General features: G+C 50.3%; 1 protein-coding gene across 4 annotated transcripts in view; it reads left to right on the top strand.

Moving 5' to 3' along the window:
• Positions 1–22,482, top strand: part of HAUS7 (HAUS augmin like complex subunit 7) — a 23,759-nt gene extending 1,277 nt beyond the window's left edge. For 2 of the 4 annotated variants that reach the window (XM_019664304.1, XM_019664306.1), the window contains 9 exons: positions 4,467–4,534; positions 5,574–5,635; positions 14,395–14,486; positions 14,894–15,052; positions 15,150–15,294; positions 15,769–15,993; positions 17,149–17,263; positions 20,763–21,079; positions 22,211–22,482. In XM_019664304.1, the coding sequence (XP_019519849.1) occupies positions 4,467–4,534; positions 5,574–5,635; positions 14,395–14,486; positions 14,894–15,052; positions 15,150–15,294; positions 15,769–15,993; positions 17,149–17,263; positions 20,763–21,079; positions 22,211–22,231 (1,204 nt within the window). In that variant the 3' untranslated portion in view covers positions 22,232–22,482. Of the gene's footprint in view, positions 1–4,466; positions 4,535–5,573; positions 5,636–11,686; positions 14,153–14,394; positions 14,487–14,893; positions 15,053–15,149; positions 15,295–15,768; positions 15,994–17,148; positions 17,264–20,762; positions 21,080–22,210 lie in introns of those variants that run through there. The other 2 variants (XM_019664307.1, XM_019664305.1) reach the window with 2 other exon arrangements.

Raw genomic sequence — 22,482 nt, 5'->3', positions numbered from 1 at the left:
GTTTCTTATAAGTAGCTGTCCTCCCAGAGGGCTCCATACCATACCCCAGGTCACTGTGAGAGCAGCTGCTGAGGTGAGAAGTGCCGGTGATGGAGCCATGGTCAAATTTGGGGTGAAAGTGCCCCCACCAGTGCTTTTTGGAGTCTGTTTGCCACCTGGCTGAAGTGCTCAGCTAGGCTTCTGAGCATTTTTCTTGCTTTAACTACTGGTTTCAGAGCTGGCAGAGGCCTGAGAAATTATCTACTTCAGGCGTTTCATTTTCAGACTGGGAAGCTGAAGGTCAGGCTGGAGTCGTACCTGTCTTGGGTCTTGCCCTGAGAAGTGACAAGCAGGGCCAAGACCCACATTCCTCAGTCCTTCAGGTCAGGGTGCGGCCTGGTATGTGCCTGACACTGTGCAAGGGAAGCAAAGCCTGCCCAGATGGCAAGGGGAAAGATCCAGAAAGCCCTGTGGAATGTCGGTTCCTTGGGAGCAGCAGCCCCTGAGCTGAGCATCTGTCTTAATGTTATGGTGGGGAAGACAGGCTCATGTGCTATTGGGCGTGAGTCCCAGGGCCCTCTCTGGAGTGGCCATGCTTGGTCAGTAGCGAAGTCTCTCATGAGGCCAGACCTGGGCCTGCTCCTCTTCAGCCTGGCCTGTCTGCTCTTGCAGCTGAGGGAGATGCCTGGGCAGGAGCCTGGTGGTGGAGTAGCAAGGGTCCAGCCCGCACCCAGCTGATGGGCCTGCCAGGCCACAGGATATCAGCAAGCCTGGCCCTGGGCTGGGTGTCCTAGGGACGGCCAGGAGGAAAGAGGAGGCTTTTTTATGCTTGAACCTCTCCTGCTGCTTTCCAGGCCCTTCCCCAGGTCCCACCCCAGGCCTTGGTACATCAATGCTCTCATAACCTTTTGCTCTCTCTGACATTGTTCTTCCTCATGGAAATACCCTTCAGGGCTCTGCATGTCGCACATACTCTGATACAGCCCTCAAAGACCCAGCTCACGTCCCATCTCCTTTTAAAAAGTCTCTAGTTCTCAGGGCAAAATGTATTCCTCCTTACCCTGGACACCCACTACCTTTTATTTCTTTATTTTTTCAAATGTCAAAGGTGAATATTTTAAAAATTGTTTTATTTTTCAATTACAGTAGACATTCAATATTATATTAATTTCAGGTATACAGCATAGTGGTTAGACATTTATATAATTTATGAAGTGATATCCACAACCCGTGAGCACACTCCTGCCAGAGCCCTCAGCCCATTGTTTCTGTCTTGGCCTGCTGTCCTGCCTGGCTCTCCAAAGCACAAGGAACTGCTGGAGGGCAGGTACCAAGCGGGACCCCCTCATCAGCCCTGAGCCACAGCACAGTGTTGTACTGACAAGCAGCAGCATGGGCATACGCACGCCTCTGTCATTCCAAGCGCCTCAGACACGGATGGGTGTCCTCAAGGAGCTGGGGCTTTAGTGATCGCAAAAGGCCCAGGCACAAATCCCAGTGTTGGGCATATCTCTGCGGTCTGAGCGCTGTGGACATTGGCAGGGAGGAGGTAGCATTTGATCTGGGAGGGGATGGGTAATGGTATTAATAGGTGCTCGTTTGGACAGGAGCAGGGAGTCGAGGTGTAGGAGGGAGAGCCCGGCAGCAGTGGCCTGAAGGGCAGCTCCTGTGGAGTCTTGTAAGCCACGTGAAGGCCTTTTAACTTTGTGCTCTGGGCAGGAAGAGCATGGGACTAGGTAGGGGAGCAACATAACTGAAATTGGCATGTTGGCAAGGTGACTTGGGGGTTCTGTGGCGGATGGATTTGGAGGGAAAGGCCAGAGGCAGGGAGACCCAATATGGAAGGTGTTGCAATAACCCTAGGAAAAGATGGGAGGACCCTGGCTCGGATTGGCAGATGGCTCACATGACAGCCACTGCCAGCCCTGGAGGAACCAGTGCCTGGTCCAGGAACCTGGGAGGAGAGTACTGGGGATGGCCTGGGCTAGTGCAGGGGTCTTGAGAGTATGCTCCCAGGAGGAGGGAGGCCAAAGCCATGTCTTGTAGTCGCTCTTGTGGGAGGGAGCCCAGGTCTGCCTGGCCTAGGTGGAAGCTGGAGACTGGGCCACTCTGCTGGCCAGAGAGGGGTGGGAGGTAGTCTACCATTGCATTCCTCAAATGCTTTTAGTACTTTTTTAAATGCAAGAAACAATCTTTTTTATGACACCAAGCTGGCAAACGTGCTGTAGGCTTTTCAAGGGCTGCAAAAGAGGATTGGACAGAGTTCAGTTCCCCCCCCAAGTTCATGGTGGCTTGCTTTGCATGTGGCTTCACCATTTCAGCCCTTATTCAAGGCCATCTTGTTTACCCCTCTCTGGGGAGAACCTGGAAGCTGGCTGGGGGGGCTCGGAGTAGTGGCTCTTGGTGGCCCATGTGCCGTGCTGGCCCTCAGTGCAGGAGTGGGGGCAGAACCACAGGGCCCCCTGGATGGCTGAGTTCAAGGCACATGGGTTTTCTTGTCTCCTGAAGAATTGTACTTGCTTTCATCGCCTCACTCCCTGCTGCTCCAGGAAAATCAACGTTGAGTGAAAGCCCTTTCCGAGCAAGGTTACTTAGGCTTCTGTGGATTTGTCCTTCAGTGTGGTGAAGTGGTTTGCTGTGGTCCAGCCTGATGGATCGCCCGGTGCTCTCCGCTGGTGCCTTGTGAGTGGGAACATTGCCCAGCAAGCAGGCCTAAGGGCCAGCCTCCTAGCATTTCACATGGTGGGGCCCCTCCTCCGCCTGCCCTGTCTGCCCCCGCCTTCTTTGGCAGAACAGGAGGTTGCCTTAATGAATCATGAAGACAGATGGCACATCGGGTCCAGCACCCTCTCTACTGCAGTCCTGCAGCTTGGGGTGCGGGGCCTAGGTCTGGTGTGGCCCTGCTAGCTCTCAGGGTCCCCGCATGCTCAGGGCAGGTGTGGCCTAAGACAGGCATTTGGAGGCATGGCCCCAGGGAAGGAGCAGTGAGCCCTTTCCACGGACTAGCCACTGTGCCTTACCACTGTAGCTCAAGTCCCTAGGGACCTCGATGGTAGGGTGGAGTCCCAGGCCCCACCATCCTGTGGAAAGAGACTTTTGTCTTTTGTTTTTGTTTTTTTTTGGCTGAGCCATCCTGCCAACTGTTGGCAGCTCAGCGGCAGTTCAGCTCGGGCTGGGCATCGAACCGCTGTTGCTCAGAGCTCACACTCTTGAGCGAGCTCTTAACCAACTGAGCCGCTTGGCCGGCTTGAGCCTTTTGTCTTTATGGTGGCCAGCTCCTAGGGCTTGCTGGCAAGCAGACATGGGCCTCAGCAGCTGGAGCTCAGCCTGTGCCCCCTCACAGAGGAGACCCAGCGGTAAGCCTGAGCTGTGTGCAGCTCGTGAAGCCTGCCAGGGCACTGCGGCTCTTCCTGCCTTTGGATGCAGCTTGTGTCTGGAAAGGGTTCGGCCCATCAGCTCTATGTCTTAAGGCGAGACGCTTGACTGGCCACTGTTCCGTTTATTTGTGTGGTGTCGTTAAGGCCATGGCTCCACCAGGCCAAGTGGGGGCAGCTGGGATTGCTGTCTCCCTACCCAGGGTACCGGGAATGTGACCCCAGAGCTCAGAACACTAGGAGCCGCCAAATGACTTGAAGCTGTGAACTGGAGGAGCATAATCCCGCTGTGATTTATACTTTAAAAAAAAAAAAAGTTCCTCTGCCGAAAGAGCTAAGTGTGGACATTTACGAATGGCAGGTTATTCCATGGCAAGAGGCCACGGTAACTCATTTGTAATGCTCACTGGCCACCTTTTCTGTGCTGGCTGCCATGTTAGGCCCCAGAGATACGTGACAGAGAGCTAGCTCCCGGCCTTAGCAAGCCTGTAGTCTGGGGGGCGAGAGCCCTGTGTAAGGACAGTGCCCAGGTCCCACTGTGATGGAGGAATGCCTAGGTGACTTTCCGGGGGCGGGGGCGGTGACATCAGCCATGGGCTTCGCGGGATGAGTGGTGATGACTGTGCTCAGAAAGGGAGGCTGAGAAGAGCAGACACACTCTGCTCAGAGAGGTGCGGGAGGGGAACCCAGGCGACCCGCAAGGACGCCAGAGTGGGTAGGACTGTCCTTGGACATCCTCCAGACAAACTTGCGCCATGATTTAAGGAAAAGCTGGTCCGTTGCTTCCTTCTGAGAAAGAGCTAGAGCTCTTAAGGAATTCTGTTTTATCCTGTTCAACAGTCAATTCAATTTTTTATTGTGAGAATTTTCATTTCAGTTTCAAATTCGTATTTTTGAGGTTAACTTTCAGAAATACTTCGGTCCCCCCCCCCCGATAATTTATGGAGTTGAAATTCACATCACATAAAATTGCCCCATTTAAAGTGAACATTTCAGGGGCATTTAGCACATGCATGAGTAATTCACTTTTTAGAGAGACAGAGAGACAGAGAGAGACTCGTGAGGGGGCCTCTGGCCCACTCAGCCCTGACTGGTTTTGCTCTTTTCCTGCAGGGTCTGCCCCTCCTGGCAGGACAGGATCAGCTCACTGAAGGGGATCCCAGCCGAGGTGAAGATCCAAGGTGGGTCTGTGTTAGGGGAGTTTGGAGTTGGGTGGTGGATTCTGGGCAATTCTGAGCTTGTGCGTGACCTCCATAGTGAGTTGTGAGTTTCCCATTGGACTGGTGTTTTCTTCTGGATGGTGGACACCCTGTGGATGTTGCTAGAACCTTCTAGAATAGAATCAGGCTCCTTCCCCCACTGGTGTGGTGAATGGGAGAGCTTCTCTCGTAGGGGCATGTGAATAAGACCAAGAGTCTGTTGCCCTGCCAGCCTGTCCCCTGAGTTACTGTGGGGCAGAGATAGTGGTTCTTGCTGATGCCACTGGTGGTTCTGTCCCTGTCTCACAGGTGTCAACCCTGGCTCTCAGCCCAGCCACAGCCTTGACCTTGCCATTCCCAGCCTCAGTTTCCTCTTCTGTAAAGTGTAGGTGGCACTTGTGGAGTTGGCATTGGCCCCAGGCTTTCTGGCTCCAGGTCCTGGACGTCTCTGTATCCCAGGTGGTTCTTCAGCAAATGCCCAGGGCACCCTGGACTCAGTTTCCCCGTCTGTAAAATGGAGCTAAGGCCCACCTGCTAGGGTTGCTGGCAAGAGGAAAGGATACTGTAGGAAACTGATAAATGTGAATGATTCCTTTTGCTTTGGCCTGGTGAGGTCTCTGCAAGGGCTGCACACAGTGTGTTTGGAAGGTTCCCTGAGCTCTGTTGGCTCCTCAGACAGATGACTGGCTCCTGCTAGAAGCCAGAGTTCCCTGTATGGAAGAGCACTGGATGTGACCCCCTTATTTTTAGGCAAGGAAACTGATGCCCAGAGAGGGGCAGTGACTGGGTGCAGGTCACGCAACAAGAGGCAGTCCTTTGTGTGGGCCACCTGTTTCCTTGTCCACCCAGTCTTTCAGGCCCAGCCCAGCCTTCTGGGCGCTGGACCTACCGACACTGGAGTAGGAACACCCTGACCAGCAAACCGCTGGGAATCCTGCATGTTTGTGTACCCCTTGAGTGCGCAGCACCCGCTCCTGTTTGTGTGGGTGTCTGCAGTAACAGGATCCTGGTGTTCCTGCAGAGATGCTGAAACTAGGCCATGAGCTGATGCTGTGTGGGCTGGATGACCAGGAGCTCCTGAAGGTAAGAGGGGGCCCTCTCAGTCCCCACACATCCTTAGCCCCTGCTCCCTAGTCTCCCGGAGCAGGAACCCATAGGATTCCCTTGAGTAGCCATCCCTAGGCCGAGGAGGAAGGTAGCTGAGGAAGCCGAGGCAGATCTCAGGCTTCTGGTGATCAAAGGGACAGAGTGCATCCTGTCCTCGATTGATGACTTCATACACTGGCACTGTGGTAAGTCCTTTACATGCTAGTAATTGCCACACCCACCCTTGGCAGTAGTACTTGTCTTAGCCCCATTTTGCAGGGGAAGTGATAAACAACTCACTCCAGGTCACCCAGTGAAAGGGTCTGTCCTCAAACCCAGGCTCCTGGCTCCTAAGCCCATGCACCTTCCCCATGTGCTGCCCGTTGCAGGCTTCTCTACAGAGGTGGCCCTAATCCACCCCCCCCTCCATTCGTCACCCCCGAATCAAAGAAACCCTGCCCACTACCCTTAACATTTAAAAAAAATGAAATAATTATTTCCACACTTGGGCTGTTGTAAGTAATGTTGCTATGAATGTGCCTGTATACATTTTTGACTGAAGACATAGTTTCAGTTCTCTTGGCTATATAACTAGGAGTGGAGTTGCTGGGTCATGTAATAACTCTGCGTTTAACTTTTTGAGGCACCACCAAACTGTTTTCCAAAGCAGCTTCACCATTTTACATTCTCACCAGCAATGTGCGAGGGTTCCAATTTATCCACATCCTCACCTGCACTTCTTATTGTCCATTCTTTTGGTTCCAGCCATCCTGGTAGGTGTGAAAGGCTCATTGAGGTTTTGATTTGCGTTTCTCTGATGACTAACGATGTTGAGCATCTTTCCATGTGCTTTTTGGCCGCATATATATTGTTTTTAGAGAAATGTCTGTATTCAGTTCTTTTGCCCACTTTTTAGTTGGGTTATTTGCCTTTTTTATTTGCCTTTTTAATGTTGAGTTGTAAGAATTCTTAATATATTCTGGATACAAGTCACATCAGATATTTGATTTACAAATATTTTCTCCCATTCTCTGGATTGTCTTTTCACTTTCTTGATATGTCTTTTGGGGCACAAAAGTTTTTAGTTTTGACAAAGTCCAGTCTATTTACTTTTTCTTTTGTTGCTTGTGTTTTTGGTGTCATATTTAAGACTCTATTGTCAAATCCAAAGTCATGAAGACTGACACCTATGTTTTCTTCGAAGAGTTTAATAATAGTTTTAGCTCTTACATTTAGGTCTTGATCCATTTTGATCCATTTTACTTTTGTGTATGGTTTAAGGTATGTGCAACAGCTTCATTCTTCTGCATTTATTGAAAAGACTATTTTTTCCTCATTGAATTGTCTTGGCATCTTGTTGAAAATTAAGTGTAAATGTGAGAGTTTATTTCTGGATTCTCCATTCTAGCCCATTGATCTATATGTCTGTCCTCATGGCAGTACCACACTGTCTTGATTACTGTAGCTTTATAGTAAGTTGTACGCTGTGACTCCTCCAACTTTGCTCTTTTTAAAGATTGTTTTGACTATTAGGGGTTTTGAATTTACATATAAGTTTTAGAATCAGCTTGTCAGTTTCTACAAAAAAAGCCAACCGGGGTTTTGGTGGAAATTGCACTGAACCTGTAGATCATTTTGGGGAGTATTGCCATCAACTATATTAAATCTTCCTGTTCATGAACATGGGCTGTCTTTCCATTTATTTAGATTTTCTTTGATTTCTTTCAAAGATGTTTTGTAGTTTTCGGTGTACAAGTCATACACTTGTTTTGTTCATTTTATTCCTAAGTATTTTATTCTTTATGATGCTATTGTAGATGGAATTGTTTTAATTTCATTTTTGTATTGTTTATTGCTAATGTGTGGAAGGAAATACAATTGATTTTGCATATTGCTCTTGTATCCTGCCATCTTGCTAAACTTGCTTATTAGTTCTAATAGTTTTTTAAGTGGATTACTTAGGATTTTCTGTATACAAGATCATGTCATTTGCAAATATAGTTTTATATTTGTCTTTCCAATTTGGATGCTTTTTAATTTCTTTTTCTTGCTTAATTGCTCTGACAAGCACCTCCAGTACAATGTTGAATAGAAGTGGCAAGACCACCTTGTCTTGTTCCTGATATTAGGGGGAAAGCATCTGATCTTCACCATTGAGCATGATGTTAGCGGTTGGCTATATATATATATATATATATATATATATATATATATATATGTCCTTTATCAACTTGAGGATCTTCCCTTTTATTCCTGTATTGTTAAGTTTTTATCATGAAAGGTTGTTGAATTTTGTAAATGCTTTGTCTGCATCTATTGAGATGATCGTGGGGTGTTTGTCCTTTATTTTATTCTTCCTTCATTTGTGACGTTCCAAGTTTCCTTTCGGTATCATTTCACATCTATCTAAAAAACTGCCTTCAGCAATTCTTTTAGAAGCGTTCTATTGGGTCCATATTCTCTTCGATTTTATTTATTCGAGTGTGTCTAATTCCCCTTCATTCTTGATGGATATTTTCACTGGATACAGAGTTCTTCTTTTTCCACAGATTCTGATGAGAAGTCTGCAGTCACTTGAATCATTTCCCCCTTGTAGGTCATGCGTTGTTTTTCTGCTACTTCAAAATTGTTTTCTTGATTCATTTTCAGCAATTTGATTATGTGTTTGTGGGAAGATTTCTTTGGGTTTGTCTTGTTGGGATTTGCTTAACTTCACAATTCTGTCTTTCACCAAACTTGGGACGTTTTCTTTCTGTTGCTCATACTGGATAGTTTCTGTTAATGTTTACAAGTTCACTGACTCTTTCCTCTGTTCCCTCCATTTTACTGTTGAGTCCATCAGTGAGTTTTAAATTTCAGTTTTTCTATTTTTCTATTCTAAGGTTTCCATGTAATTAAATATTTTCTGTTTCTTTGCTGATGCTTTCTAGTTTAACTTTTGTTTCAGGGGTGTTCATGATTACCTATTCAGCATTTTTATAATGACTGCTTACATTTTTCAGGTTATTCCAGCATCTGTGCCATCTTGCCATTGATGTCTTGTTGATTGTCTTTTCTCATGCAAGTTGAGATTTTCGTGGTTTTCTTCACGTGCCCAGTAATTTCGGACTGCATTCTGGACATTTTGATTATTAGTTTGACTTTGGGTCTTGTTCAATTTTATGGAGAATGTTGATATTTGTGTTTTAGCAGGCACTTAACCTGGTTTGTTTTAAGCTTCCTGTTCCGCTCTATTCTCTGGTCTGTGGTCCCAGTGTCAGCTCAATTCCCACAGCCTCTGGCTTTTTGGGTCTGTCCTGCATATGCGCCACCTGGTGGTTGACCTGGGACCCGGGTGTTGGCTTCTCCACTGGCTTAGTAATCAAGTCTTCTGTATGCTCATCAAAATCAGATCAACCCCTGCGTGGAGGTGGGGGGTGGGGAGTGGGGGTGGGGATAAGCCCAGGCGTTCATGAACAGATTTATGGGGTCACTTTCCTGAGCTCTTCCCTTCCTGTCATCTCTTGGATACTATCTGGTTCCTGGGGCAAGAGGCCTCCTTTTCCATCCTCTAGCCATAAATCACTGACTTCCTTGACTGTACCACAGCAGTGGGAGGACAGAGAAGAATAAGGGGTAACAGGATTTGGCTCCATAGCTCCACTGAATGGAGAGGAAGGTTTCCTGCCCTCAGAGTGTTTGCTCCTGCAGTTTTCTGCTGCCACCCCCTCCATGATATTGCTTGGGGTCTGGGCTCTGAGAGAACAGGGAGGAGGGGGAGAAAAAAGGCCTAGGGTTTCTCCCACTCTCTCTGAGTGTTAGGGGTTCCCTTTTCTAAAGCTCTCTCTCTGTACCACCATGATCCCTTCTGGGTTTGGGCTGGTCTGAGTGAAAGGTCCAGGGAGAGCGGGGGAGAGAACACCACAAATCACCACCAGTCTGAATGGTAACCTTGGCTTCTGTGCCTCCTTGACACTCCTGCTGGCGTTTATCTTTCCGAGGCCACAGACACCTGCCAGATGCGTTCTGTCCCGCTCCGAGAGGTGGGTCTTCTGTGGGAGAGGAAGATGGCACGTGTTCCCTCCATCTTACTCAGAACTGTACTCCTTCCCTTAAGTTAAAAAAATTTTTATTGTGGTAAAATACACATAGCATAAAGTTTACAATTTTAACCATTTTTAAAAAATTTCCCAGTGGGCCCTGAAGTGGCTCTACTCTTTTAAAAAATTTTTTTTGTGCTAAAATATAAATAACATTTGGAATTTACCATCTGAACCATTTTAAGTGTACAGTCAGTGGCATTAAGTATATTCATGTTTTTGTGCAGCCATCACCACTATCCCCAGAACTGTTATCTTCCCAAACTGAAACTCTGCACCCAATTTTTAAACCATTTTAAAAGAGACAATTTAGTAGCATTTAGTGCATTCCTAATGTTGTGCAGCTGTCAACCTCTATCTAGTTCTAGAACATTTTCATCACCTTTAGAGATCTCTGCTCATTAAGCAGCTTCTCTCCATTACCCACAGGCCCTGCTACCCACTACTCTGCTGCCTCTATTTCATATAAATGGAGTATATAATATGTGGCCTTTTGTGACTGGCTTCTTCACTTAGCACATTATTTTCAAGGGTCATCCATGTTGGAGCATGGATCAATGCTTCATTCCATTTTATGGAATAAAAAATAAAAGCAAAAGCATAATTTATGTTGGCATTAGGGGGTGTTGGGAGTTGGGGCATGGGAGAAGGGAGATTCAGGTGTAAGATCCTTAGGCTTAGTCAAACCCTGTAGTCCGGAATGTGAGTTGGCAACATCAGTGTGAGATCCTAATGTATTATAACTTAAAAATTGTGTGTGTGTGTGTGCGTGTGTGTGCACACACGTGCATTTCCTTGCTTTGTCCCCTGAAAAGGCCAAGAACAGTGACACCCCAGTTGTAACACAGGCCTGGGGCAGGAAATGCACCAGTTGAGTGAGGATCACCTTGTCACACCAGAGAGCAAGACTTAGGGTCATGTCCGAAGGACTCAGAACCAGCTGGCAATAGAAGTCCTCACTGACCATAGAGGAGACATTGTGGGGATGATGCACACATTGTAAGGACAGTGACTGTAGTAGTCCGAGGCCCTTCACGTGTATTTAAATCCATGGATTCGTAATGATATTTTTAAAAAGTCATCATTCTGATACCAAAAGCACAAGCAACAGAAGAAAAATAGACCAATTAGACTTTATTAAAATGAAGCACCTTGGTACTTCAAAGGGACACGGAGAAAGTGAAGAGAATCCATAGAATTAGAATCTTGATCAATCACATGTATGATAAGGGCCTAGTATCCAGAATCTATAAAGAACCCTGACAGCTCAATAATAAAAAGACAAGTAGCACAAGTCAAAAATGGGCAAAGGAACGCCAGAGGGCCCCGGTTCGGATCCCACATATGAGGGCCAGTGACACTGCCCTCCACAGCTAAGATGCTGAACCACAGCTCAACCAGGAGCTGGGCTGCTGTGAGTCGCCGGCGACAGCATAGGCTGCAGCCCCTGTGGCAGTGGGTTGCCATGGGCTACCGTATGTAGCCAGCAGCCAGCGTGAGCGGGCAGCAGCCGCCGTGAGCGGCCGTCCAGAAGCCGGCGACTGATCTGCCTCACCCAGGAAGAGCGCAATGATGGTGCCAATTTGGGCCAGTGAAGCCACGTCCTCCACAACTAGACTGAAGAACAAAAGGAGAGCAATTTTTCTGTTCCCCTTCCCCCAATTCCCCAGCACTGTTCCCATCCCCCCAATTCCCCAATAAAAATCTAAAAAAAAAAAAATGGGCAAAGGCTCTAAATAGACATTTCTCCAAAGAAGATACACAAATGGCCAATAAGTGCAGGAAAACACGCTCCCCGTCATTAGTCATCAGGGAAATGCAAATTAAAACCTCAATGAGATCCCAGTTTCCACACACTAGGATGGCTGTAATAAAAAAAAGGAAATAACAAGCATTGGTGAGGATGGGGAGAAGCTGAAGCCCTCATACACTGCTGGTGGGGACGGAAAATGGTGTAGCCGCTATGGAAGACAGACTGGCAGTTCCTCAAAAGGGTAAACCTACAGTTACCACATGACCAAGCAATTCCTTTCCTAGCAGTGGAGCCCAGAGAACTGAAACTTACATCCACACATAAGTATTATTAATAGCCAAAAAGTAGGAAGAACCCAAGTTTTCATTAACTGGTAAATGGATAAATTAGTTAGCAATAATAAAGAACAACCAACCAATCCATGCTACAATGTGGAGGAACCTCAAGAATATTCTGCTGAGTGAGAGCAGCTGACACAGTGTATGATCCTATTGATATGCGGTGTCCAGAAGAGGCAAATCCGCAGAGACAGGATCCCTGGATGCCGGGGGCTAGGGAGAATGGGAGGTGACTGCAGTGGGGACAGATGGGTTTCTTTTGGGGTGCTGGAACTGTTCTGGACTTACACTGCGGTGATGGCCACACAGCTCTGTGAGTATCCTAACAAGCACTGAACTATGCATTTCAAAAGGGCGAATTCATGGTGAGCGCATTATATCTCAATAAAAAATAGCAATGTAGCTGAAGGAAAAGAGCAAATCTGCGAGACGAGTGCGCCAGGCTCAAGAACAGTGAGAGAGCAGCCCTGAGGTGGTAGGTGCTTGGCCTGTTCCACAAACAGCCAGCAGCCTGCTTTGGCTGCAGTAGAGCTGGGGGGCAGGCCATGTGGAACTTAGTAGGCCTGGGGAGCCCTTAGGGTGCGCTTTTTCATGAGGTGGGCGGCCACTAGAGAGTTTCTGTTCAGTAGCACAGGTGGATGTGGCCGTGGTGTGAAGGAGGTGGCTGGGTGGACCAGGGGTGCCTCCAGGAGACAGACCTGTTGGCAGGCAGCAGCTATGATCAGGTACTCGGGTGCTGGCATGGGTGGCTGTGGCGGGGAAAGCAGTTGGATTCAGCTGGGCCCGCCAGGTTTGCTGATGGAGGGATTGGGGTAGGGCCTGCGGGGAAGTCTCACCCGGAACATGGGGAGGTCTCGGGCTTCGTGGATTCATGCTACAGACCTTTCTGAGTGTCCTTATTGGGTCTGGACCTTTGCTGGGTAGGAGAGGAGAGACAGATGTGATGAGGCCTCTACCTGGTGCTACTCCTGGGCCACTAGAGGCCGTGGATGGACTTCAGCCAGGTGGCTGCAGTGCAGCCTGGGGACTCTTGTGTCTTAGAGAGGCTGGGCCCTGATAACCCACAGAGGACCTCTGTGGTCCAGGCCTGTGGCCTGGGGAGCTTGTGGGGAGACACAGGCCAGGACTGCCCAGTGGGGTCAGTGCCACAGTCCCAGCCCCACTCCAGGCTGGCAGAATCCCGGGCATGAGTACCTACCCCTTCCTGGGCATCAGGAGGGGCTATGGGAGCTACGTTTGTGCTGAGGAGTGGGTGGCAGTTAGGGTGGCAGTCCTAACCCTGGCCACTGGTCAAGGCTATGTGAAGTACTGAGTGACAGTTGCTCTCATGTTTCTGTCTAGACAGTGTCCCGCACTCTGACCTCCTACTCCCAGGCTGCCCTTCAGGTGTGTCACTTGGGCTCAGTGTCCTGTGGGCAGATTGGGAGAATGAGTCAACGGGAGGTAGTGATGAAGCCTGAGCAGCCCGTGGCAGGTGGAGGGCGTAGAGATGGAGATACCACAAGCTTCCAGATACACTGGTCCTGTTGATGTGGCCATACAACCGGGAGCCAGCCTGTGGGCAGTGCCAGGCAGCTGCAGCCATGAGGCCTGGCACCCATGGACAGGGAGCCGAGCTGCAAACATTATAGCAGAGCATGTCCCTTGTCCCCAGGTTTATTCCCAACCCAGGGCCACCTGGCCTGAAATGCAACCAGGAGCCTTTCAGCCCTTTCACTTAGCCTGTAACTTTAGTGCAAATGCTTCTTAGAGGGCTTTATAGGAAGTTGCCAGTGATGCTGGCTGAGCGAATCATTCTGGCGCATTCCTCAGCAGAACAGGTGTGTTGGGGCAGGGCAATGGGGAGCTAAAATGGAGCAGCAGGCCCAGCTTTGTTTCTGGCACCCCTGCTCCTAGGGTTCTCTGGAGCAGGCCAGGCCTTTGAGGTTGTGAATGGGTCCAGGGGAGCAGCTGTGAGCCTCCTCCCCTTTCTGGAAGGAGGAAGGAGTTGTATTTCTGAAGCCTCGAGTTCCTGGCTGGACAGCTGCCTGCCAGGAATTCCAGCCACCTTCAGGGCAGGGGACTAAGTCAGCTGCTGCTTGGGGACCCTGGGCCGTCTGTCAGGGACGAGTCCTTGTTCTCCCTGTGAGGAGGGTCAGCGCAGGCCACCTCTGTGGCCCTGTCTTGCTGTGCCAGTTGGCTTCAGTCATTCCTGGCTGGGGAAGGTGATCCGCCGAGGAGAGGCCTCCTGGAGATGTTCCTAAGGAATGGGCCACCGTCAGGTCCCTGTGGGCTGTGTCCTGCTTTCAGAAGGCCCTGCTGTGCTCTGCATGCCTACCCAAGAAGCCGCACTATTGGATGTGTGGTGAGCACACACTCCCAGATGTTTCTACAGCACTTGCCACTTTCAGATGTGGTCCCAGGCATCACTGCAATCCGGGGCTGGGCTTGGACAGGGAATGCTCAAAGACAGTGGCCCAGAGGCCAAGGGGACCAGGGAGCTGGCGACCCAGGCCCCTCCTTTCCACTGGCCCCAGCAGGGTAGAGTGTGGGGCGGGGACACCCGGCATGCCTGACCAGCGAGTGCATGTGGCCTCCCCTGCCCAGGGCCGGGCCTGTGCCCAGAAGCAGCTACACTTTATGGACCAGCTGCTGGAGACAGTCCAGAGCCTGACCATCGGATACTCCAGCTGCTCCAGGTAAAGGCTGGGAGTGGGCCCTGCACAGAACGGCCAGCGGGTGCCCTTGGTCCTCCACCTGGAGCTGCATGCACAAGGGGCCTTCTGGGCTTCTGGGCCTGCCGCCAGGCCCATCTCTAGCTGGGATTTCATTGCTTGCTTTGATGGCTGCAGGCTGTCAGGGTGAAAGGCTTGGGCCCGCTGGGGAGAGTGGATGCTGCACTGTCCCTGTCAGTGGCGGGCTCTCGGACGTGTGGGGCTTGGCTGCGGCCACCAAAAGACAGGGACTGGAGGAGAACCCCTCTCTTGGCCTTTCTGCTGGCTCTTGGTTTGGCTTCTTGGGTTTCTTGCATGGGACCTCAGCAAAGGTGCCAGCACCTTCCCTGGATGTCATGCTCCGGCCGGTGACAGCGTGGCCACCTTTGCAGTGTGCAGGAGCACTTCGAGGACACCAGGGAGAAGAATGAGGCACTGCTGGGGGAGCTCTTCTCCAGCTTCCAGCTGCAAATGCTCCTGAGTCCCGAGTGTGCCCCGTGGTACCTGGACATGCAATCCCTCCTTGACGAGGAGGGCAGTGACTGGCAGAGGTATGGGCCCTATGTGGTTCTGGGACCTGGACAGGCTCTTCCAGGTGTGGCCCACAACAGCCCAGAGCTGGAAGTGTCCCCTCTTGTCTCCCTGCAGGGCCAGCCCCTCTGTGGAGTTGGAGGAGGATGAAGAGGAGGAAGAAGAGGAGGAGGAAGAGGAGGAAGGAGAGGAGGAGAAGGTGGTGGAACTGGCCAGGCAGCTGCAGGAGAGTGTGGCCAAACTGCAGGCACTGCGGTCGGAGGTGAGGGTGCTGGCTCCTGGGACCTCAGGCACCCCATCTTTACAATGAGCTTAAGTGAGGTGGTGCATGCACAGGGCCTGATGGGTTCTAGAATGTGGTGGGCGCCCACGTGAAGGGGAGAGGCATACAAGAATGGAAAGGATTGGCCTCAGGCAGGCTACAAGCCAGGTCCCAAACTCCAGGCTTTCATGTGCTGCCTTGTGTGTGGCCCTCCCAGCAGCCCTTGGCTTGGCTTCCTTATTTTCCTAAAGAGGAAACTGATGCCCACACACGTGGCGGTGGCAGGACTGAGGCCAGAAGCCAAGCAGCCTTGCTCTAAACCAAGTTGCTCTTTTCCGCCTCTGGTCTTAGTTGTCCTGGTTTATGGAAGCCTGGGGTGGCCAGAAGCCCCTGCCCCCAGGTGGGGGGAAGGGGCTTGATTCCCCAGGGGCAGGCAGGGTAGCCTTAAAGGACCCTCTGCCTCTGGTTTTGCAGCACTTCATGCACAGCAAGCCAGGGGCCGCTGTGAGCGGGGCCAACAGCAGCACCGTGGATCAGAAGCTGCGCCTGGTCATCTCTGACTTCCACCAGCTCGTCGTAGCTTTCCTCCAGGTCTATGACGACGAGCTGGCTGAGTGCTGTCAGCGCCCAAGCCCCTACCTCCACCCGTGTGGCCCCATCGTCCAGGCCGTGTTCCAGACTCTGACTTCACGCAGCCAGGTAAGAATCACCCTCTCCTCTCACACTGCAGCCCCCATGGAGGACCTGAGGGCTGGCACGGGGGCTAGGAGGGGCTTGGCCCACATTCCGTGTGAGCAGGAGGCACTGCTGGGCTCCGGGCCCTGGGTTCCAGCTCTGAGCCAGGGATCGTGGGTGGGTTGCGCAGGAGCTTCTGGTGCCGTGGTGGGAATGAGGGCTAACATGGGTGGCCCCCTGAAGGCCCCATTATACTTCTGGGGGTGTTAACTGATATAAGACCCTGGGCCCGGAAGAGGTTTGTGCACTGTCTGCACCAGGTCCTAGTTGACTATATGACACCCTTGCTCTTTCACTGCAATTTTTATTGTGAGCACTGTTGTACATCGTTCCAACTTCTTTAAAAGCATGATCTTAGTGGCTGCAGAGTATTTTGTTCCAGCTTCTTTCCCTATATTGGTCTCATTCTGTATTCACGATACACCCGAATGTATCATGGCCTCTTCATTCTTGTGTATGACCAAGAACTATGCCAGACAGATACTTGCTTGTCTGTGCCTTTGACCCAGCTCACACAGACAGGCAAAAGAGGCCTCACGCTGCTGAGCTAACCATGTGAATATTTACTCATTTCGTTGTCTCACATTTCAGACCCCCAGAGCAGACCTAAACGCGGCTTTGGTTATGATTATGAGCACAGTTGCCACTCATGGAACGCTGACATTGGCTCAGTGCTTCCACAGCATTTGTCTTGGTTTTTTAACGGAAAGGCTCGTAGACTTCCAAACGTGGTCAGCCTGTCCTTTGCGACTCTGCCAACAGGGCAAGTTAGGGTATAGTCCTCTCCCATCAGAAAGGCCCTTTTATTTTGGGACATTGATTCCCACCATGGGAAATTTTTGCACTGTGCCAGTGGCTTTGCTTGGCTACCAGTGTGGGATGGAGCACGTGATAGTGTGGCCTGTAGGCAGGGAGTTAGGTTGGAGAGCTCTTACTGGTGACTCTCCAGGTAGCTGGGAGTCCTGCCATCACCCAGGGCTATCTTTGGAGGTGAATGCCACATGCTTGAGGGCCTAGGGAGAAGCGCATGCTCAGTGTGAACCTGAGTGGGAAGCAGGAGGTGTCTTCTGTAGGTCAGACCACCAGTACTTAATGCCTCCCGCTCTCCCTCCCTCCCAGATGTTGAAAGTGGTGCTGGAGGTCACTGACACCTCGGCCAAAGCTGTGAAGATGGCAAAGCAGCACAAGAGAGAGCACGTCTGTTGGAGCAGCAACAACTGTGTGATGAGTCCAGGTATGTGGTCACTACTTTCTGTGGCTACGGCTGCCCGCTCGGCAGTCAGTGGCAGGGCTGTCCCAGTGCACCTCAGCTGAGCACCTGCCTCGTGCCTGGGCTCCTTCTGTGCTCAACCAGCATTTGCAGAGCATTTGGGGACTGGCCCCTTACTTCTTTCTCGAACGTATAAGGTTTTCCTTCCCATGAAAAAATGCTTTTGACAGGTTATAAAACGAGGACATTAATTGTAGAAATTTAGGCTAACCCAAAGACGTGCAAAGATAAAATAAACCCAGTCTATAACCGGGTGGCCCAGAAATGGTTGGTGTTAATATTTTGATCTCTTTCCCTCTGTTCTTTTTCCTCTCATCATTGTTTATTTCTTTGTAGAAGTTAAGTGTGATCACAACACGTGTACACTTTTATATTATGTCCTTTTCCCTTGGACTTCATTATAAGCATTTCCCCATGTTCTCGAAGTAGCATTTTTAATTTTCAAACACTATTCCATTCAGCCGTTTGATATAATTTGCTTACCATTTTTGTGCCTTAGCTGTAGGTGGTTTTCAGGTTTTTAATATTCATAATGCTGTCACAGGATTTATAATAGTGTAAGAGGAAAACAAGGCAATGCTTTACCCTTGGGTAATGCTCAGATAGATAATGGTGTACCATATGGTGGGATAGTATTTGTTGTTTCAAAAGGTAGGGATGGTGACATGACGAAATGCATATTATAGAACGCTGAAGGGAAAATGCAGGGTAAAAAGGAAACACACAGTATGACCTCACCTTTCTAAAGGAAAACACCATAGAAGAACCCCTCGTAGGAGATGGACCAGAATGTGAACATTGGTTTTCTCCATGTTGGAATCAGGCGGTTTAGTTCGATTTCTGTTTCTTTATCCTGCTCTGTAGTCTTCAGATATTTCCCAATGAGCATGTATTACTTAGGTAGTCCCCTCATTGTCAATCTATAAAAAAGGATGCAGTGAATATGTTTGGACATACAGTGTGTTCTCCTTTAAGATTATGACCTTTGAATGGGGTTCCTGAGCTCATGTTGGTAAGGCCAAGCGCTCTACATTTTTCTGTATCCTCATCTGCGCTAGATTTGACCCTTCCAACATTTCTGCTCTTGGGTAGGAGCAAAAATGTGGCTGAATTTAGTTTCAATTAGGCCTTTTTTCTGAGTAAATTTATTTCTTTATTATGGACATATACATTGAGAAAACTTTCTTTGATAAGAAATTGAGCCTTTAGGGAGGAGTCTCAACTCATAGGGATAGAAACATGGAATAGTTGGATATGTCCAACTACAGCAAACTCCCTTGAATCCAGTTCAAATGCTTTTAAAGTGAATACTTGTGTAACCATGACCCGGGTTGAGAAATAGCCTAGAAACCCGCCACGCGCCTCTTCCTGTCTACAGCTAACTGATGTCCTGACTTGGGGATATCGTGTCTCTGTTGCTCTTATGGAAGCCCCCTCCGGTACAGCCCCTTGTCTGTTCTTGTTTTCAGGATTCTTTTGGCCTTTGGCTTTTGACAGTTTGATTAGAATATGTGTGGGTGTGGATTGCTTTGAGTTTATCCCATTTGGAGTGTTTTGAGCTTCTTTGTTGCGTAGTTTCATGTTTTCATTAACATTTGGTCACACGGTTGACAATTCTTCCTTCTCCTTCATTTCCTGTTTTCTCCGAGCCTCAGGGTCAGTCAGAGCTGATCGCTCAGGACCCCCTCAGGTCTCTCCTGGGCATCTGCACAGCCCGGGGCATGCCTGTGCCTTCGAGATTTCCCTTGTGGGCATCTCATTCCCCAGTCTCTCCTCTCACACTTTCTGCTTAAACTGTTTGCCCCAACTTTTATCCACTGCCTCAGGCAGCAGCCACTAAAGCATTTGCCTGTAAACAGTTTCCCTCCAGTGTACCCCCAAGGAGTGGCTTTAAGTCACATAGCCTCTGAGCCCTCCCTTTGGAGGGCCGTCTTTGCAGGAACTCTCTTCTCTAGCCAACCCTCTCTCGGGGTGGCTGGCCTTCTCCCTGCTCTTGCCCTTGCCACACAGAGTTGCCACATGTGTACCAGGCAGTCAGGAGTCTCACTTGTTTCTGACTGAACCGCAACAGAATCCTCCATTTTCAAATTTGCCATAACGTTTATCCTAATCACCACTGTCACTATGACTCTCACCCCCAGTGTATATAATTGCTGTTAATAAAAAGCTTATAATCCACGCTGTCATTAATGTAATAATGATCATTAGTGTTCTGCACCATGTGCCACCTCACCTGTGGTCACAGGACTGGTGGCAAGTTTTACCTTTTAGATAGGCACCCTTTCTGTCTAAGCTGTGTGAACCCTGCCCTCCCCCACCTCTCCCTCTGTGCTTTGTTGGGTGGTGCTGCCTTCCACTTGGAGGGCTCAGTTCTTGTGAGTACAGCTTCCTGATTTGGTTTGAAAGGAGTTTTTGGGCTATAGGCTTGCCAGAGAAACGGTCTGTGCCAAGGGCCAGTCGAAACGGCCTGTGCATCTCTCCTGTTCCCACCTGACAAATGAGGGCCTTGGTCTCCATGACCTCCTCAGGCCCTCCCACTGTGCAAGGTCTGTGTGTCTGTGCTACTTCCCCTCCTGGTATAAGAAACCGGGCCATTGACCTGGGTGAGAGTAGCCAGGCTTTGTTGGTCACCGTCCCATCATCATTCACCAGTCACCGTCTTGATTGGATGGACCTGAGACCCCATTTAGGCCTCCAGAAACCCCAATGCCATGAAAATAACAGTGCATTTTGAAAACAAAGCTACCTTGTCAGTGCTAGGAGTGAAGGAGGGGAAGGTGGGGAGTTGACAGCACCAACACAGATAGATGGAAACAGGGTTCTAGAAGCTACCGAGTAGAAGGGAGCAATTCGACAGATGCAAGGGGTGGAGAAAGCCACAGCCAAGAGGACACCCGGTTTGCCTTCTGGAATCACCGCAGTTCCGGGGCCGTGTGGCTGGCAGCCCCGGGGAGGGGACAGTGGCGAGTAGGCTGGAAGCAGAGGGCGCAAGCAGAGCAGGTCTCTCTATAGGTTGGTACGCCCAGTGAGCCCCTAAGGGCCTGCTTTTTGGTGAAGAAAATGATTGAAATGAATGGCAAACCCAGGCTCCTGGTGTGCCTGGCAGCAGCCCAGGTAAAGCCCACCTCTTTCTGGCCTCTGAGGGTCCGTGGCATGAGTGCTGACAGTCCTGTCTGCTCCTGCTGCCCTGCACCCACAGAGCTCCTGTTGGGGGTAGGGGAGACCCTGCGGGGAATGGGCGACTCCACCAGAGCACAGTGGGGCCAGCACCATGGAAGAGAGAAAAACCTGGAAAAGCAGGGCTAATGTGTCGTTCAGAGAAGGGAACTTTTCATAGTATAGCAGGTCCTTGAATAATGTCCTTTTGCTGTAATGTTGATGAGATGCTGTAGGAACTTAACTCTCCTTTTATCCATTATTAGCCTGTGCTAAAACTGGTTTCATTATCCATTGTTTCACTTAGAGCCGCAGAGCCTATCGACGACATTAAGTGAGGACTTACTGTATCATGTCCAAATGAAAACCAACGTGGAGAAAAACAAGCAGACACTCTTAGAAGTTAAACATGCTTGCCAAAGTGTTGAAAAATCAATGGAAAGAGTAGAAAACAAAATGAGGCAACAAATCTGTAAGCCTAGAAAGAAAAGAGATAAAATGAAGACACAGAGAATCGATGCAGAGGCCCGATCCAGGTGGCTAACAGGCTCTCCACAGAAAGAGAGGGAGGAAAATGGAGGGTTGAGGTTACCAGTGAAGCGACGGGCATGCAGAGCTGAGGGGGTGAGTGTCCATATTCCAAGCCCAGTGCAGATGGAACCCAAAAGACACGTCCCCAGACCCAGCCTCCTGGAGTCCGGAGTAGTAGGGACCCAGGGCCGGGGTCCAAGCCTCCAGAGAGAGAGCCCTGTGGCCTCTAGAGGCTGATGCCTTGGACATGCAGAGGGCCAGGGGCTTCCAGCCTAGGATCGAGACCCAGCCAAGCTGTGAGCCAAGAGTGCCAGGTAGTGTGACTCGAGTCTGGTACAAAGGGGAGACATGAGCTCATTTAGCAGGCAGGGTGAGGGCAGCCCTGGGAGTGGAGTGGGCTGGAGGGATCTAGAGACTGGGAAAACCTGAGGATTCCATAAAGGCAGATGATGCCCAAAGAGACTTAGGAAAAGCCCATCTGTGCAGCAAAGCACACTAACCTGACCCCAGAAGGAGCATTGATACCAAGTGTCGGGAGGGTCGTCGGGGCCGGTCTGGGGTGGGCTGAGCTTGGTCCCCGCTCTGCTAGGAGTCTGCCTGCTCCAGCACTGAGCTGAGGCTAATCACCCGGAGGCACACCCCACGATTCCTGAGCTTCAGAGTCACCCTCGGGATGGGTGGGACCAAATGCCAATTAACTAGCTTGTCATGTGCAAGGGGAGAGGACCAGCCAGGAGGCAGGGAAGCAAGTTGGTGGAGGATTGAAGAGGTGTCTGTAAAAGTTGAGGCACCACCACCAGGGAAACCCCTGTCCCCAGGGTGAGAGAGGGCAGTGAGTTGAAGTTGCCACACTGTGCCCAGTGGTCATCATCTGAAGTTGGTACCTCAAGAGGCAGGTGCGTGTTGTGGTGGTATTCCCCATCCCTGAAAGCCAAGCGGCAGGTCACACCTAAGGCCCATGTCATTTGATTTGTGTCAGAGTAAATCACAACAACCCCCCTACTACCACCCTCCCCCACTCTGGGGGGTGGGCAGGGGCCTTCTATCTGTCCTCAGCCCTCCCCTCCATGCTCTCCAGCCTCCCGCCCCCAGAGCAGCTCCTGGTTCAGCATTTTCTGTGTCATGGTGGGAGTCGGGCCCCTAGGCTGCAAGCCCTTTAAGGGCCAGGTGCAGGAGAGGAGGCGCTAGACTCACTATGCTTTTGCGTTTTTCTTTGCTCTGCAGCCACGAAAATGGAAGAACTAACCCAGAAATAGAAGCTCTTCAACGATGATCTGCACAAAGGCCTGGAGTAGTCTGGGAGACGGAAGCTGGGCCCCAAAGAGCCAGGCGGCCAGGGAGGACCGACCGAGCCACTGGGCGGGAGAAGCATTTACAGCCCCCATGTTCTCTGGACGCAGCCTCCGGCTGCCTGGACCTTCACCTCCTTGGGAAGGAAAGGGCAGAGATGGGGCAGGGCAGTGTGAGCTGCAGAGAAAAAAACCCTCAGGTTCCAA

This window comes from Hipposideros armiger, unplaced genomic scaffold, assembly GCF_001890085.2.
Source record: "Hipposideros armiger isolate ML-2016 unplaced genomic scaffold, ASM189008v1 scaffold_419, whole genome shotgun sequence".
Lineage (NCBI taxonomy): Eukaryota > Metazoa > Chordata > Mammalia > Chiroptera > Hipposideridae > Hipposideros > Hipposideros armiger.
Note: the sequence above shows the minus strand (reverse complement) of the source record. Positions and strands in the feature narration are given on the sequence as shown.